The sequence below is a fragment of the Plutella xylostella genome, chromosome 5 (assembly GCF_932276165.1).
Source record: "Plutella xylostella chromosome 5, ilPluXylo3.1, whole genome shotgun sequence".
Classification (NCBI taxonomy): domain Eukaryota; kingdom Metazoa; phylum Arthropoda; class Insecta; order Lepidoptera; family Plutellidae; genus Plutella; species Plutella xylostella.
This window is the reverse complement of record NC_063985.1, coordinates 4879248-4897073: the sequence shown is the minus strand read 5'-3', so window position 1 is coordinate 4897073 and position 17826 is coordinate 4879248. Positions and strand designations below refer to the sequence as shown.

The 17826-nt window shown below is 40.4% G+C and overlaps 2 protein-coding genes across 3 annotated transcripts; one reads left to right on the top strand and one right to left on the bottom strand.

Moving 5' to 3' along the window:
• The first annotated feature begins 124 nt into the window (after positions 1-124).
• On the top strand, positions 125-15387 carry LOC105389310 (death-inducer obliterator 1). Of its 2 annotated transcripts, none has more exons than XM_038112548.2 (17): positions 125-594; positions 971-1135; positions 1235-2885; positions 3234-3423; positions 3738-4022; positions 4100-4552; positions 4768-5091; positions 5167-5319; positions 5421-5545; positions 5627-6115; positions 6190-6443; positions 6527-6636; positions 6727-6935; positions 7024-7234; positions 8112-8253; positions 14029-14210; positions 14350-15387. In XM_038112548.2, the coding sequence occupies exons 1-17, from the start codon at positions 462-464 to the stop codon at positions 14542-14544; spliced, it is 5271 nt and encodes a 1756-aa protein (XP_037968476.2). In that variant the 5' UTR covers positions 125-461; the 3' UTR covers positions 14545-15387. The 2 variants fall into 2 exon arrangements, with proteins under 2 accessions (XP_037968476.2, XP_037968475.2); XM_038112547.2 differs by having other exon boundaries at positions 6524-6636.
• Positions 15071-17356, bottom strand: LOC105389301 (mitochondrial ribonuclease P protein 1 homolog). Its single transcript, XM_011560402.3, has 5 exons — positions 17035-17356; positions 16732-16952; positions 16469-16617; positions 15896-16262; positions 15071-15758 (listed from the first exon to the last, which is right to left on the bottom strand). The coding sequence occupies exons 1-5, from the start codon at positions 17171-17173 to the stop codon at positions 15405-15407; spliced, it is 1230 nt and encodes a 409-aa protein (XP_011558704.3). The 5' UTR covers positions 17174-17356; the 3' UTR covers positions 15071-15404.
• Positions 17357-17826: the final 470 nt, after the last annotated feature.

The window sequence follows — 17826 nt, the reverse complement described above, 5'->3', positions numbered from 1 at the left end:
TCGTCTCCGCAAACTCTTCTTTCAGTGACGCCGCTCGCTGCCGGCGCCGTGGCTGCGCAATCCTCATGATTTTTATACTCTGTGATGCTAAATGTGGTAGACAGAGAAGAAAAGAAAAGTAGTTTTGAAACGCAGTTTTCAAGTGGAGGTGGAAATTGTTTATTTTGTGGTTAGATTTAGGAAAAATAAATGAAATAAGTTATCAAAACCACATAAAGTGAGAACTTTTAGGGTGTACAATTAATAAATGAGCTAAAACATTGATTAAACAAAAGTTTAAACGGTAATCGAGTGATTATTTTGATAAAATTGACTTTTGGTGTGGTTTGGTTAGAATTACAAAATGGCGTCAACGCGGTGTCCTAGAAAATGCGTCATAAATAGACGCCGTGCCGCTCTGTGCTAAAATGGATATAAATAGAGAATGTGCATTAAGTTAACTGTTTCTAATATGTGGAAAGATGTCTAATACAGTGATAACAAACTATACGGATCTAAATGGACCCTCCACTAAGGCAGATAGTTCTGTTGTTGTTATTGTAAACAAGGATGGCTCGCTATCGGTGGACGAAAACTTACTCGACACTCTAATGGGTAAGCTTCTGATTAATCTGGTTTTGTACACGCAATAATAGATTACAATTGTATGAATTAAGTTCACCGTATCTTAATTTTCAATTCAAAGTTGAGGGGGAAGCTGTAGACGCCTACCATTATTTTGGCGCCAACGCCTATACGCGATCGCATTTCTTGCATTATTATCATATATTTTATCATTCTTGATCAAGAAATTACATTAACCGTAAAAATAAACATTTTAAATGGTTTTAACTATGTTTAATTACTACTTAGAAATTTGGCGCCAAAAAAATATGTATGGATATTCACTGATTTTCATTATATTTTTATGCAGTTCATTCAAAGATATATTTAGCTTCTCGTGTAAATATAAATCAAACTTAAATTTTAGGTACAGATGGTTCCCAAAGTGCTGGCATAAGTGTTGTGAGAGTTGGTCACGAGGGTGCCCCCGACGACGCCACAGATTCTGATTCAGAAGCAGACGACAAGGTTCCACATGTCACACTGTCTGTAGACAGCTACTATAATGAACCCAATAGCATAATAAAATATGGTAAGCTATATACATATTACTATGTACACTTATGATTTAGATTTAAAAAATCACACTATAATTTCTGTATTATAATCTTGATACCTTCAATCTTTACAGATAGCGGAGCAGAAATGTTGCAATCATTAAGAATTGAAACCAGAGAAAACAGCCTTCTAGGCTTCCAAAATGATCATTGCTATACACCCCTCACATCACCTGGTACCTCCACTGAACAGAGGAGTGAGGGGTATTCAGGCTATGATGAGCCTATTATTGAAATCAAACAGCAGTCACCACCAAAATCTATTCCCAGTTCCAAGAAAATCACTATATTGGAGCAAAAAATCATACCCAAAGGCAAAAAGATTCTCATAAACCCCACTGATGCAGTTGTGCTAAAAGGTAAAGATGTTCTCAATAAACCTTTGCCAACTAAACCGAAACAAGATATTGAAAAGGAAGCTAAAACTGATGATAGTGAATCTTCATCTATCAGTTCTTCTGAAGAGAGCATTCAAGACAGAGATTCTGACTCTGATTACAAAGATGCTAAAGACAAATCTGGACCTATCAAGAAAACTAAGGCAAAACCACGCATTCTCAAGGCACAAGCTGGTAAAAGTAAGCTGGAGCCAAAATCTGCTGCTCGCCTCAAAACCAACAAAAATATTTTAAAACGGGAGATAAAAGAGAAGTTAATTACCAAGAGCATTGAGAGCCAACTTCGAGACCTAGAGCAGCCGCGGGTGAAGGCGTCACCAGATGCTGCTAGTGATACTAAAGTTGTCAAGCAAACTCCTAAACCTGTAAAAAAAGAAAAGAAAACACCTGCACACATGACAGCATTATTATCTGATATAACATCATTGTTCTCAACACCAGATGTCATAAGAAGAGTTTCTACAGACACTAAAACACCTGGAAAAGAATCTACACCTGAGGTCAGCAAACCTGTAGAAGTTAAGGAAAAACCCCGGATCTTGGGACAAAAATCTAATGTTAAACCTAAACCAGCTACTCCCACAGAGAAATCCAATAAAGGATTTGATCTCATTCCCCAAATTGATGATGCAAGTTTAGCACAAATATTACAAGACACCACAGGCATTTCTACAGCCCCAGTTAAAAGTCAACCAACTATAACAACAGCTCATGCCATGAATAGCCCAGGCCTGGCCGGGCCACTGTCCCCTACACTGGACCTTCTCGGAGGCCTGCAGCCAGAAGAGGAAGGGCTCACTGAAGATTTGCTGATGCATGTTGCACAGTTAGTTGAGAGTTCTGAAAACCTACAAGAAGTCATTGACAAACAAGTGTTGGGTAAGGTTGACACATTACCCACCAAAGCTGCTGTGGCGTCGCCCTTCCAGCAACCTCCTAATCCGAACTTGTACACTGCAACACCTACAAAGTCTGCAAAATCATTGTTACCGCGAAAGGACCCTATAGAGATCGTTCGTCGCGATGGCCGGGTGATAACTCTGCCCCCTATAGAGGCGCCGGCGACTCGGTCGTCGAAGCGCAAGAGTCAGATCGAGCCGGCCAGCAGCTCGGACGCCCCCCCGACAGCGCCCCCCGCCCCCGCGCCGCCGCCCCCGCTCGCGCTCACCCCCGAGCCGCAGCTGCTGCAGCCCTCCAGGCAGTATGTCAACAAGAAGGCGGCTGCGGTGCCTCCTAAGAAACAACAGGACATTGCTGAAGCTTTTGCTGTCGAGAAGGCGTCTGCAGAGTCACAAGAAAGCTGGAATTCGGAAGATGATCCTTACAGGTATTATTTTTACACATTTTTGGTTCAAGAAAAGTTTATAAACTCCACACTCCACTGTGTGCTTCACAGAGTTGTATCGAATTTGACACATGAAATTTTAAAACTGTCATAATTAGTTGTCAACTTGCTAAAGTTCATAAATTGAAAATATCTAAAATAAAATTTCCTATTATCAGTAATTAAATTAATTACACATGGCTGATGTTCATGTTGTACACAAGGCATCTAAGTATATTATAGATGTATCATCTAAATATACATGGTCTGTAGTCATTTTAATAAAATATAACCATATATTATTATGTGGTTAAAAAGTAAAGACATTTCAACATCGTAATTGTATTCCAGGTTGTGGTGCATATGCAGGCAGCCTCACAACAATCGGTTCATGATATGCTGTGACGGTTGTGAAGACTGGTTCCACGGGAAGTGTGTCAACATCACCAAGGTCATGGGGCAACAGATGGAGGAGCAAGGCATCGAGTGGCGGTGCCCCAACTGTGTTAAGAAAACTAAGTCCTTGAAACCCTCCCCAAAGGTAAGTGTGAACTTGAGCAATGCAATTAATAATTAATTAATAATTATACGCCTAGCCGTAGCAAAATCAATCTATTGGAGCTGCTGATTAGCTTTAGTTACACTTACATTAGGTAGAGACCTTTTTGACAGCGAGGCGAGAGGCGATACAATGAGACGCTCACTTTCTGAGTAGATTTGTGTTAAATTTGAAAAATGCGCTTTATAATATACACATGTATGTTGTAGAATCTATACTTGCAGATTTCACGTTTTGATACATAGTGCATAAACTTCTCTAGACTTGAATTTAAAAAAATGGGTGGAAATCAACAGCTGGTCGTCGCACAAAAGAAGCGGGACAGCGACGAGGGTGTGGGTGCCCCGCGGAGGCAGTCGAGCGACGTGGGCGCGCCGGGCACGCCGCGGCGGCCGCACGACGCGAGGTCGCTGACCCCGCGGCGGCCGCCCGGCGCCTGCATCGTGTGCAAGAAGCCGGCGCGCGCCAGCAGCATCTACTGCAGCGACGCCTGCATCCTCAAGCACGCGCAGGACTCGCTGGCGCCGCCCGCCAAGGACGAGCCCGGCGCCACGCCCGATAGGCTGAAGGCGGAATCGAGGGTATGTGTTTACTTTCGCAATGTTAAACTTGGTCAATAGTCATGAAATGAGTGTTTGAATGCATTGTTTTCTTTCAGGTTATTGTATTTGAAAGGAAAACCGGGAAGTGCTTGGCTGGTCCCAATGCCCCCACAGCAGAGAATCTAAAAACATGGCTACAGAAAAACCCTACCTTTGAGGTCGTTCGGCCGGGGACACTCAGTGCCATCAAGCCTAAATTAGCCAGCAAGAGGCCATCGAATGAGCCTCACAAGATACAGACGACGCTTAACTTTGAGAGAGTACCGAAGAAGGCGAGCCCCGGAGTGCCGGCGGCGCGCGCGTCCACCTCGCAGGAGCCGGCCGCGGGCCCGAGCCGGCCGCCAGGCGCCCGCGCGCCGCGCCCCCCCGCCTCCCCGCGTACTGTGCCGCCCGCGCAGTTCTACGACTCCCCCGCGCCCAAGCCCGCCACCCCCGCACGCCCCGCACCCTCCCCCGCCGACAAGAAGCAGCCCCGACCCTCCACCAGCAAGCAATCTCAAGCCGAGAAGGTAACAGTCATTGCACTCCATACTTTGATTTCTATTCGCTCATTTAAATTCGGCCCATAAATATTTTACAACTTATTTTACGACATTTCAGCGTGTGACTTAATAAATTTTCCTACCACACGCGTATGAGTAATGGTAGCCTTCGCGTTGTTTGCATTGCGATTACAGATTTTGACATGTCGATGTGAATTATTACATGGATGGTTTGTTTACAGGCTTCAGTATCGCCGGCGGCGTCGCGCAGGAAGGACTTACACAGCGAGCGCAGGATGGGCGCGGACCCCATCCGCGACAACGTGCGCAAGGCGCTGGAGGAGCAGATCGGCCTGCGCATGAAGGAGACCGCCGGGCCCAAGTTCTCGCATCAGGAGACGGCGCAGTTCGCGCGCGACACCGAGGCCGAGCTGCACGAGCTGTTCAAGGACGTCGGCGTCAAGTACAAGGCCAAATACCGCTCGCTCATGTTCAACATCAAAGATCGGAAAAACCTCTCCCTTTGGGAAAAGATTTGCGAGAAAGTCATCACCCCTAAACAGCTGGTAAGTGTTTATCTTTCAGTACATATATTTATTCATCGGAATACCGATGGTTAATCAATTTAATTTTGATCACAGGTTCGTTTATCACCGGAGGAGCTTGCTAGCCAAGAGTTGGCACAGTGGCGAGATAAGGAATCTAAATATCAGCTGGAACTGATCAAGAAATCGGAATTGGACCTTCTAGCTGCCAGCAAGACGTATGTCCTCAAAACGCATAAAGGAGAGGAGGTTTGTATTTCCTAAATAGAGAGCGTCAACTGTACATAAAGTAAACTGTTATCTACATTTTAAAAGAAAATTACTTAAATACTTATTCATGTTTTTTACAGGTAATGGAAGCGAAAGAGTCCATATCCACAGATTTGGACTCGAGTGTACCAGTTGAAGATGTTGTATCTGCTCTAAACGATTCCACAGTAGGAGAAGGGGTAGTGCCTGAAAGTTCGCAAGAATCGTAAGTAATTTAAATTATATAGGATTTTATTATTTGCAACATGAATGTTAATTATACTAATTAATTGTATAAAATTTCCAGAGGAACAGCCATAAGAAAGATGTCTGCAGACAGCGGTGATAAATACAGCAGTAAGAAGCGGGAACGAGAAGACAGCGATAAGAGCCATGCAAAGAAGAGCAAAAAGGACTCAAAGCGTGACTCAGACAGAAGATCTTCCAGAAAACGATCCGGCTCTAAAACAAAAGAAGACAAGCCTCGTCGCTCCGAGCGGCGGTCCAGTCGGTTGCGCAGTCCTTCCAGGGACCGGTCCAAGGTTGAGAAAAAGGCAGATTCCAAGGAACGCTCGCGGCATAGGTCGCGATCTAGAACGAAGAGCAAGAGGTCAAAGTCTCGGGACCGCTCTAGGTCCAAGTCCGCGGCCCGAGAGCGGTCGGCGTCGCGGCGCCGCTCGCGCTCCCGGGACCGCCGCCGCAAGCGCTCGCGCTCCCCGCCGCGCACCAGCACCGACGAGAAGGTCGTTACTCGCTCCAGATCTCAGGAGAATGTCTCCAGCAAGAGCAAGAACGAGTTAGTAATTATTTGCATAAACAGATATACATTTTATAAGTGGAATGAAATCCTAATTATAATATTCTTTTCAGCTCGACAGATTCAGATTCAGTAGAACGGCCCAAGTCGGCGATGATGAAGGAGTCGCACCCGGAGTACGACCCGCACGAGCCCATGATCACCTCCGCGTTCTCCGAGGAAGACCTGCGCAAGTCCCGCGAGGACGTCTACGACGATGCCTACAAGCCTGAAGAGTTGGAGATGAGCAATGTCACCTTTGACGCTTCCAAATCCTTCTCCCTTGGCGAGAGCGCGTATGCACAAAAGCGCGGTGATCGACCATCAGGTACGATACAATAACATCTCATGTAACATTAGGTTTTACACTCAATAAGATAACCAAATAACAAACGTGGTATGTTTTAGAAGCCGAGAGCGACCAAGAGCCCAGCAGTACGGTGGACAACGCGTCGGCGACGGTGTGGAACGGCTGCATCAACATGGTGGATGTCGCCAGATTTTACGTGGCTGCTCATGAGGTACATACTGCACTAATATTATTAATTGATTATTGTACTTATAGGGTTATATTGGTCAGATGACTAATGTAAAAAACGTATTGTTTCCAGGTTTCAGGAGTGTGTGCGGATTTGGAGGAAGATCTCAGCGCCGAGCTCGACATAGTCGGCAGAATAAACCCCGATACAGTGTGGGACTACATCAACAAGATGAAGAGAAGCGGAAACAAAGACATTGTGGTCCTGCGACTACAAGCCGCTAATGACGAGGAGAAGATGCAATACATTGCGTTGTACAGCTATCTAAGCAGTCGAAACAGGTGAAAATTACCTTCAATAACTGGCAATTAACGGTAGCATACTGTAACAAACATTATAAATGAACTCATTTATAAATTTCTCTTTCAGACTGGGCGTGGTGAAAGTCAGCAACACGACGACAGTGAAAGACTTCTACATCTTGCCGCTGCCGGCGAGTGTCCCGCTGCCGGCGGTACTCTTGCCCCTCGAAGGGCCCGGATTGGACGACGCGAAATCCCACCTACTTATAGCGATAGTCGTTAGGCAGAGAAAGAAGAGAGCGGCCCCTCACATTCCCACAGATATTATACCAGCGAAGGTTAGTTCTTCTAGTTTAGTAATGGATGAATCACTGTAAATAAAATAAAAAATACGGTTGTTTTATTTTTAAATGAACCTTTCTCGAATAAAGAATGCATGTAAGTACCTATAGGAAAATCATGGAAATTATAATTTGCGTAAGTTATACCTCATGTAAATAATAAAAAAGAAGTATTGTGTATGATGGTTTAATTTATTTTAAGTTCATTGTCGTTAGATAAAGAATAGACTTCCTATAACGGTGCATAAATATAGCACTGTATTATAACGTTGTCGATACGTCTAAACGTTTTCTATGCACAGTTTATATACGCGCCGCTATAGGAGTTTCTTTCCCCACCCCAGGCTTATGTAATACGTGTAATACAATATTTTATGTTCGTATGCCAAATAGTTATTACACACACATTCATCGTTGCAAAAATTGTACTTATGATATTCTAATTTCTCAATTATTCCAATCAATTATATTTTTATAAATTACTTACCATATTTGCGTGGATGTATATGTATCGTTTTCAGTTCAAATCATGGAAAGTGAACACTTCGCAGTCCCATTGTCTTAAACAGTATTGTATTGTATCTCTGTAGGTTATAATCTATTCTTATTACGACAACGTTATAAAATATAAAAACAGAAACCACACATGTAGGTACGGTTTATGTTTACACACGTAGAACTTACCATACACGATAACTTATTTGGTTCTTTCATATATCTTTTATGCACCTTTATACTTGATTTTCTGTACCTTCTGTAGGTTGGCGTGTAGAAAATGCTTAAAGTCCACTTTTTCTACACTTATATGTTATACTTGTGCAGTAAAGTACCTATTTATTAAATAAATAACTCATAACACAACTTTATCTTCCAGGTGGCGAGAGCGTCGCGCAAGAAGTCGTACACTCCGCCGCCGTCGGTCGCGTCCAGCATCCTGCCGTCGGGCCTGCTGCAGCCGCCCTACTCCTCGCCCGCGCTCTCCTCCTCTGTGAAGGATAAGATCGCCGCCTCTTTGGGTATGTCGCTTTATATGCTTTGTTATGACTGTAGAGATGTATTTACCGTATAAGACGGATATGTATCAGAGGGAGGTAGTAGTTGCTTACGCATTACCAGCCAGATCCATGACACCATATCATAAATAAGAAGATAATTCTTATAAAGGTTGCTGTCGGATATTGTATTAGATGTGGGTATGCATGATGATTAATAAAAACCAGTACAAGCTCAGCACTCGTGTTTCATTGACGTACTCTTTACATGGCGCAGCCGGAACGGAATAAAAATTTAACGTAACAAATTTAAAATACGAAGAAGAGACAAATAAACAAAAGTGCCGTTAATGTAGAAATTATAAAAAATATAAAAGTGTAATAAAAAGTAAATTTAGAATAAATAAAAATGGAGGCCGTATTAAAGCCGCCATCGGCCTTTCAATTTGATAATAATTTAACGAGTGTAACGTCAGGAAATCTGTGCAAATCGTGGGAAGACTGGAAAAAATCATTTTTGGTTTATTTTGAAGCTTGTGAACTATCAAAAAAGACTGTAACAGTCCAAATTAATATACTGTTACACGTCATCGGTCCAAAGTGTCGCGAAGTTTACGAACAATTTAAGAAGAAAAGCGAGTCATTGAGCGATGTCTTATCTCAATTTGATGAATTCTTTTTACCTAAAAAGAATACTACAGTGGAAAGACACAAATTCTTCACCCGTGAGCAAAAAGATTTCGAGTCAACGGAACAATACGTCTATGAATTGAATAAAATGGCGGCGACGTGTAATTTCAAGGATCTATGCGACGAGCTTGTTAAAGATCGCCTAATCTGCGGAATTAATGATGGTGCATTACGAGAACGATTATTACGAGAACCGGATCTAACACTGAGCAGAGCCCTCGATATATGTCGGTTGGCTGAGCTGTCACGTGTTCAGGCCGGCAGTATCAAGACTGAGAGGTCGAGTCATCACGTCCACGAGGTAAATCATCACAATGGAGATTGCTCGGAGCAGCCGGGATCAGGCGAAGAATCAGTCAGCTGGGTGCAGTCGGGGCGCTGTCGGTGTGGAGCAGCGCAGGCGCAGCACGCCTCCGGCACGCGGGACGCGCGTGACCGTCGCAGGCGAGGGCGCGGGCGCGGCCGCGGGCGCGCTCGTGCTCAGGGGCGCCCTGGGCCGCCTGCTGCCGCCGCCCCGCCCTACCAAGGTTCTAGTGCAAATAAAGTGCAAAGTGTATGCTCAAAGTGCGGTATAAATCATGAGCTATATAAGTGCCCGGCCTATGGTGTGCAGTGTAACAATTGTAACCGTTACAATCATTATGCTAAGATGTGTAGACGACAAGTTTACGCTATTGATGGTGAATCCAGTGATCAGGTAATATATAATGTAAACTCTAATAATGATTGGTGTACAACTTTATTAGTAAATGGCTATGCAATAGGGTTTAAGTTGGACACCGGGGCTGATGTCAATATATTACCTATACGATTTTTAAAAGAAATTGGCATTTCACAGAGTGAGCTAACGGAAACTACTATAAAATTACGTGGATATTCAGGAAATACCATCAAAGTTGTAGGTAAATGCAACATTAAGGTAGTTCATAAAGAAAACACTTATATAATCAAATTCATCATAGCAGATGTCGATTCCCCCCCAATTATAGGTAGAAGTTCATGTGAGGAACTAAACTTAGTTAAAAGAATATTATCTATTTCAAAAAACTCAGGAAATACTGAAATTTTGGATGCATACTCGGACGTGTTTGAAGGATTAGGTTGTTTGCCGGGATGTCACAAAATACAACTTAAAGAAAACGTGAATCCAGTAGTACATGCTCCGAGAAAGTTACCAATAGCATTAAAAGATAAAGTAAAAGATAAATTGTCAGAAATGGTTAGTCAAGGTATCATAGCCAAAGTAGAAGGACCAACAGATTGGGTTAGTAGCATGACATTAGCTAAAAAAGCTGACGGAGACTTCAGGATATGTCTAGACCCGCAAGATCTGAATAAAGCCATACGGCGTGAGCACTTTAAATTGCCAACTCTCGACGAAATAACAGCTAAATTGTCGGGCGCTAAAGTATTTAGTACGTTAGATGCAAAAAAGAGTTTCTGGCAGTATAAATTACATGAAGATAGCACAGACCTTTGTACTTTCAATACGGCGTTCGGACGATACAAATTCTTAAGATTACCATTTGGTATATCATCGGCATCTGAAGTTTTTCACAAAACTTTGCTACAACATTTTGAGGATATTGAAGGAGTATGTCAGTTCGTCGACGACCTGCTCATATACGGTAAAGATAGGAAGGAGCACGACGAACGTCTACACCAAGTGCTACAAAGATGCCGAAAAATAAATATAAAGCTTAATAGAGAAAAGTGTAAGATAGGATTGAATGAAATTACATATTTAGGTCATAAAATTAGTCAGCATGGTATATTACCAGATGATACACACACATTGGCAATAAGGAACATGCCGGAACCGAAAAACGTCAAGGACTTGGAGCGTTTCCTAGGCCTGGTGACATACGTAGGCAGTTTCATTCCACATCTGTCTGATAAAACCTCAATCTTAAGAGAGTTGCTCAAAAAAGATATTGAGTGGCACTGGACGGATAGGCACGCGGCTAGTTTCAAAGCTATAAAACAGAGTTTGTCGAGCCCGCCTGTATTGCAATACTATAGTTTAGATAAACCAGTCACGTTATCAGTAGATGCTAGTAAGAACGGCCTCGGGGCATGCCTACTGCAGGAGGGGTTACCTGTTTGTTATGCGTCAAAGTCCCTAAATAAAACGGAACAGGCCTACGCGCAGATCGAAAAGGAATTATTTGCTTGTGTGTTTGCGTGTGAAAAGTTCTATACATATATATATGGTCGTACGGATATCACTATAGAAACAGATCACAAACCACTCATTAGCATAATAAACAAGCCTATTGTAAACGCACCTCCTCGTCTGCAGAGAATGCTTATGAGGTTACAGCCATATACATTCACTCTTGTATATAAGCCAGGTAGGTATTTATATGTAGCAGATGCCTTATCGCGCGCCTGCCATTCATATAGCAACAGTGTTGACCGTGACCTCGAGCCCCGCGACCACCTCGATGCGCAGGCGCAGGTGTGCTCGGTGGCCATCCATAATCCTCTCACTGATTCCCATTTTTTACAGATACAAAAATATACACAAAATGACAGTGAGTTACAATTATTAAAAACCGTTATTAGAAAGGGATGGCCTACACATAAAAATGAGGTTGATGACCTAATTAGGTGTTACTGGTGTGTTAGGGACGAATTAACTTTTCAATACGGGTTAGTCTGGAAAGGTACTCGCATTATTATACCTAAATGTATGAGGCAGGAGATGTTGCGAAAGGTACATATAGGCCATTTAGGTGTAGAAAAATGCAAATTGAGAGCGCGCGAAATTATGTATTGGCCTAACATAAGTTCTCAGATAGAAGATATGATATCTAACTGCCAGGCATGTCTTACCTATAGAAAAGCAAACGTAAAAGAGACATTGTTACAACACGAGATTCCGAATAGGGCTTGGTCTAAAGTAGCAGCGGATTTATTTCACTTCCGTGATCAAACATATCTTTTGGTTGTTGACTATTATAGTAAGTTCGTAGAAGTTATCAACATTCAGTCGATGACGTCACAGTCCGTTGTCGATCAGCTGAAAATTATATTGAGTAGAACCGGGATACCGGATATTCTCATGACAGACGGCGGCCCGGAATTTAATAGCGAGCATTTTAGGAAATTTTCTACCGAATGGAACTTTCAACATGTGATGTCATCTCCTAGGTATCCACAATCCAATGGTCAGGTAGAAAGAACTATTCAGACAGTGAAAAACATGTTAAAAAAGACTAGTTATGATAATTCGGATTTCCGGTTGGCACTCCTAGAGTATTTAAACACACCAATTGATAATTCGTTGCCATCACCTTCCGAATTACTTAATAATAGAAAACTTAGAAGTATCGTTCCATGCTCACCTTCATTGTTGCAACCTAAAATACATAAGAACGTTTGCTCAAAGTTACAAAGTCGTAAGATTAAAGAGAAGAATTATTATGACAAAAGTGCTAGGGATTTATCCATATTGAAAGTAGGTCAAAAGGTAAAAGCATGGTTAAATAATAAGTGGCAAAATGGTGTGGTCTTAAGTATAAAAGGAATACGATCATACGCAATACAAATGCAGTCAGGTCGCGTTATAGTGAGAAATCGTAGACATTTAATAGAAGATTCAAACCGTTGCTTATCGCGTACGTATAATGATAACAATAGCTACCGATATGACGATATAGTAACGATGACGCAGCGTCAACAAGCACCGCCTGAGAGTGGCGGGTCCCCGCGCCCGCGCAGCCCCCCCGCCCCGGTGTCCCGCTTCAGCCACCTCATGTACCTAATGTAACAGCTGATCCTCACATAACCCGTTATGGCAGGGCGGTGAGACCTCCTGAGCGCTACGGCTTCTCTGCGGCACGATAGGATAGGACATCACGAATATTATCAACTATATAGTGGAATGAATTTTAATTTTATTTTATAATCTTATAATATGTTAAATTCAAGCATTACTTACAATGTAATAATTGAATAAGTACTTACTTACTTATTAATTAATAATTTTTTTGAATGATATGATAATTTATGATATAATTGCTGATGTTTAATATTACACCTAAGCACAAAAGTATAATTTTACTTACTTAATGAAATGTGATGATGAGGATTCAATTTAATTCAAATGAGTATGTTTATTAAATAATTAATATTATGTTATCAATATAATACCTGATCAAATTGTTTACATTACATTCTTATTTAGTTATGTACGTGAAAATCTACTAGTTATTTTGTTTGTTATTGTTGTTTGTAATAAAAATCGCATGAGTTTGTACACAAAAACTAGGTAGATGTTTTTTATGATTATGATTCATTCAAGGACACCTTATTTAGCCTTATTATATTGATTGTCAATGTTTATTAAAGTACCTACCTTTCCACAAGGCAAGTTTGTAACCATAATGACTCCTGACATACAGGTGCTCCTAGTTTAGGAGTCAGGGCGTCACCATTTAAGTTAAGTTTTTATTGCACAATAAAATTATGTTTATGTTTATGTTTATGTTTATAATATACCTAACAAATTTTGCTCCGGTACTTACGGTTCTATTTACATAGTTTTCTCTCATGATAACCTTATGAAATGAGCTGGTATAGGTAACATTGAGTTACAAATTTACAATACACAACTCAATGAGTAGGTAGGTATTTGTAATGTTTTTGTTTTGTTTTAATGATTTTAATTGCATGTATTATGAATAGTAAGTATGTTCTATCTAAATCAATTTGGGTAAGTATAAACTTACTGCCTTTATATACCTAATATATTATAAACTTACAACCACTTTATATTCAAGATAAAATTGTTGTGAAATTGCTCTTTACAAAATAAACTTATCATTGTACCTGCTGTTTGTCTATGTTGATATGTACATGAATTCGTTTTTTTTTATGAAATTTATTATGAAATTAGTATCAATGCATGTATACCTACTGTGCTTATTTTTTTTTATAAGAAGGGGGATGTCGGATATTGTATTAGATGTGGGTATGCATGATGATTAATAAAAACCAGTACAAGCTCAGCACTCGTGTTTCATTGACGTACTCTTTACAGTTGCAACGTTAAGCTCAAGACCAACTTTGAAGGCATGACTAATGAATCGATTATATCCACAGCGGCAGCGGACGAGGACGAGGCGTATAGCCCCGGCTCATCCAGTAACGAGAGTCTCGGCGTGCCGCCCGCCGGCCCGCCCTCCGACAAGCTGCGCACCAAGATGGAGGAGCTCAACCGACAGATCGAGGAGCAGAAACAACAGATACGCAAGATGGCGCAGGCCGACTCTTCTGTTGATGAGGTTTGTAAAGAGATTATCTTTATTCTCCTTAGGGTATCCTCTACCTCGAGTAAGTGTGGTAACGCGGGCTGGCCGTTATTTATAAGATTGATTCCAGCTATAGAGAGTGACCACTATCTAACTGAAGTGAACATTTCAGGACGAGGCGTATTCGCCGTCGCGGCCGATGACGCCGTCGCCGCCGCCGGCCGCCGTGCCCACGTCCGTCACGCTGGAGCAGATCGCGCTGCCGTCCAACCTGCAGGAGATCCTGGCCACCATCAAGCAGCGCTCCGAGACCGCCACCGCCGCCGCCGCCACCACTGACATCGACATGAGGCTTCTTCCGCCTTAAATTAATCTTTCTAAGTGAAGATAGATGCTTGTTCATCATCTTTATCAGTCTTGAGTTGTGGCCTTATGGACTAATTAATGAGTACGGACGGTTAAGCTAAGTTTCGGCAAAAGAGCCCCTTTTTAAGACTTTTTAGCACATATTTTTCGTGATAGTTCTTCAGTGTTTATAGGCGTATTTTTATTGTAAGTTGAGTTAGTGTTAACAATTGTGAATCTTAATTTTGGAAACTTTCTAAAGGTAAATCGAGTCTGTCGATCTAACTTTACAAAGATTGACGAGTCGTAGTGGCACAAGTGACTTCACATAACATTATCAAAATGTTTGTTAGGCCAATGTAGAGGTTATGCTGGTTCTGTTGTAATTGTGGGTTTGATTTCTGTATACTTTAAAACATACATAGATAAGTTCGTATCACATATTATTATGCCTATAATAATTATATGGTGTTTATTTTTAGGGTAATGTTTGTTCACTTTAGGGAGAATTATTCATATATTATATTCAGTAATTAGAAAATACTTGATACAGTATATAACAGTTTATTGCAGTAAAATATGTCAGTCTATCAATAGAGAGGTAATTGATAAGTGCAATAAGTGGTCATAATTTAGATACCACTATAGAAAATTTCTAAAGACTATCAATTTAATTATTGTAACTCACGGTTTTAATCATTTTGGAGGCTTGAAATATAGTAGATGATAATTTATTTACAAGTGTAGCATTTTTTGGAGAATAAGAAACAAATATGTACATAATGAACTTCTTGGAACTCGTTTAATATTCGCCGTGTACAAAATTATAGAAGTTAGAATATTAAATGTTTTACTTAGTACATCAGCTAAAACTTGTTTTCTTTATTCATCATACAAGGACTTTTTAGATCTCTGTCTTCTCTCAGACCGCATCATATTTTTTACATTTGGTAAATTCTGAAAACCTTTCATTACATCAAGTTTAAATTTACTGTTTTTTAATTTATTTTGCATTGCTTGGATTTTAGTTTCCATCAATTTCCTCCTAGGTATATGTCGAAGGGCGTATGTCCAATCACCAAATAGCTTGAGGTCTAGAAGTATGGGAATCATGTGGTTGATGTTCAAATTTTTCTTGGATCCAGGAGCCCATTCAAGATATCTGTCTAGTGGCAGCTTAGCCATTTTGAGACCATCTCTTTTGGCTTTTGCTAATGACAAAGGTTCGTTATTCATCTGTAAAATAAAGAATTTAAATTTTAATGATCACTTCAAGCTATAGACATAGTAATAACTTCAATAAAAGGTAAACATTTTTCAGGCTTTATTTTAAAGGGGTAAGTCAATAACCGAAAAAGGGATAAATAGCTAACCTTATCAACCATACACCCAACAATGTAAATAGCATCATGATCAAATTCTGTCAATTCAGCCCGACAGTGAGGTGTCAAGTAAACTAATTTTTCCTTGGGGAAAAGATCCAAGTAACTTTGGCTATGAATATTTAGAGGGAACCAAGGTTCATCCAAGGAGGGTATATTTCTTCTCAGCTGGCCCATGAAATCGCCATCATACTTTACATTACACAAATGTATATCAAATGGGTCTTTATGTAGTCTATTGTCACCAAATACAAAAGTCATTTGCTTTGCTGCATTTATAGTCTCACGAAAAACCATGTGCTCTTCATATGAGCAATCTATAACTACTTTTTGTCCATGGGTCATGGCCTGCAGGGCCCTGCAACAAAGGAAAATAATACACATTCAAATATTGCCTTGACTGATAAAAACATGGTCATCTGGGTAAAAAATAAGGCAATAAAGTTAACATTCTTGCCCTCTATCTTCTTAAGGTAAGCGTTCACATATTGGGATTGTATGCAACATATGCATCACATTCAGTAGTTATTCTTTGTATACATAGTAATTCACAACTGTGTGTACCTATAGTTATCCATATTGTTGATGGACTGGTCTCTAATTCTTAGGAAGAGAGACTGATGTTTTATTCCATATGATAAATCATCTGGAAACTCTTTTGGTTCTTCAGGTAAGCCAGCTTCAACTAGTTTCCTTCTTTCTTCTTTTCTCATCTGAGAAATATATCAAAACATTAATTTATCATTATGAATTTGTGCTCACTCCCATTGCAATTTGCATCACTAAATTAATATATTCACTATTTAATAAGATTAAAGTAAATGTACCTTTTCATTTTCCTTGGATTTCTGTGTTTTCCATAGGAAAAGTAAATATTGGGACCTCTGGCTTTTGCTCTGCAAGTCCAGTAAATGTTTCCAATGCCTACTCTGTAAATGGTCGGGAGCACACCTGCCATCCTGTCTCATCACTTCTACTTCTAGCATGAGAATCCTTAACTTCTTTTCTAGATCTGCATCTCCTTGGCATAGCTCTTTAACTATTTTGTCTGAAATAGAGGTTATCATTATTATACATAAGATTTGTTTGAGGTTATGTTAAACATGAGAGGTCAATTATTTCATATTTACCTGATTCATCTTCAACAATTTGCGAGTAACAAATCTTCGGGATATTAACGTCTTTTATTTTGATTACTCGTTTACACGTTGCTAGATTTTTATTCGGTAAATACCGAATAATCGAAATAATTGATCTTGCACAGTACATGATGGATGGCGATAATATTAGACCGGAGAACAGTGTATCGATATTAGCTGAATTAAACTATGTAACATATCGTCCCTAATATCAAAATAATCCGGATCTCAATTCACAAGCCAGAATTAAATCAAAACATTAAAATAAACAATTCTTTCTAAATCCGCCGCCGCAAAACTGTCACTGTCAAACTACACGCAGATGATAAATGACATTATTCCTGTCACTATTTATAACACCACAGAAGAAAAAAGAGCTCAGAATACGTATTTAGCAAGGGGAGTACATTTAAATTTCTAAGGGCGGATTCGACCAACGTCGAGTAACTTTTTACTCGAGAGTAAACTACCAGTTACTCGCGAGTAAGCAGATTTTGCATTCTACCAAACCTGAAACCAAGATAAGTAAGTAGCTTATCCCAAGAATAAAATGTTATACCGCCAAAATTTACCGTGTAACGAGCTTATCCGAGAGTAATTTTGTAATGGCGGCAGCACATCAGCTGATTAGAAAACCGTCATGATGACATATAAACACATCTGTCAAATCATAAACAAAAGTACGTTAAAAGGCAAATTCTCAGAATAACAACAGCGAATAAAATATAAATATTAAAATAATTAATTAATTCTTAGTTACTTCTTAATTATATAACATAAACA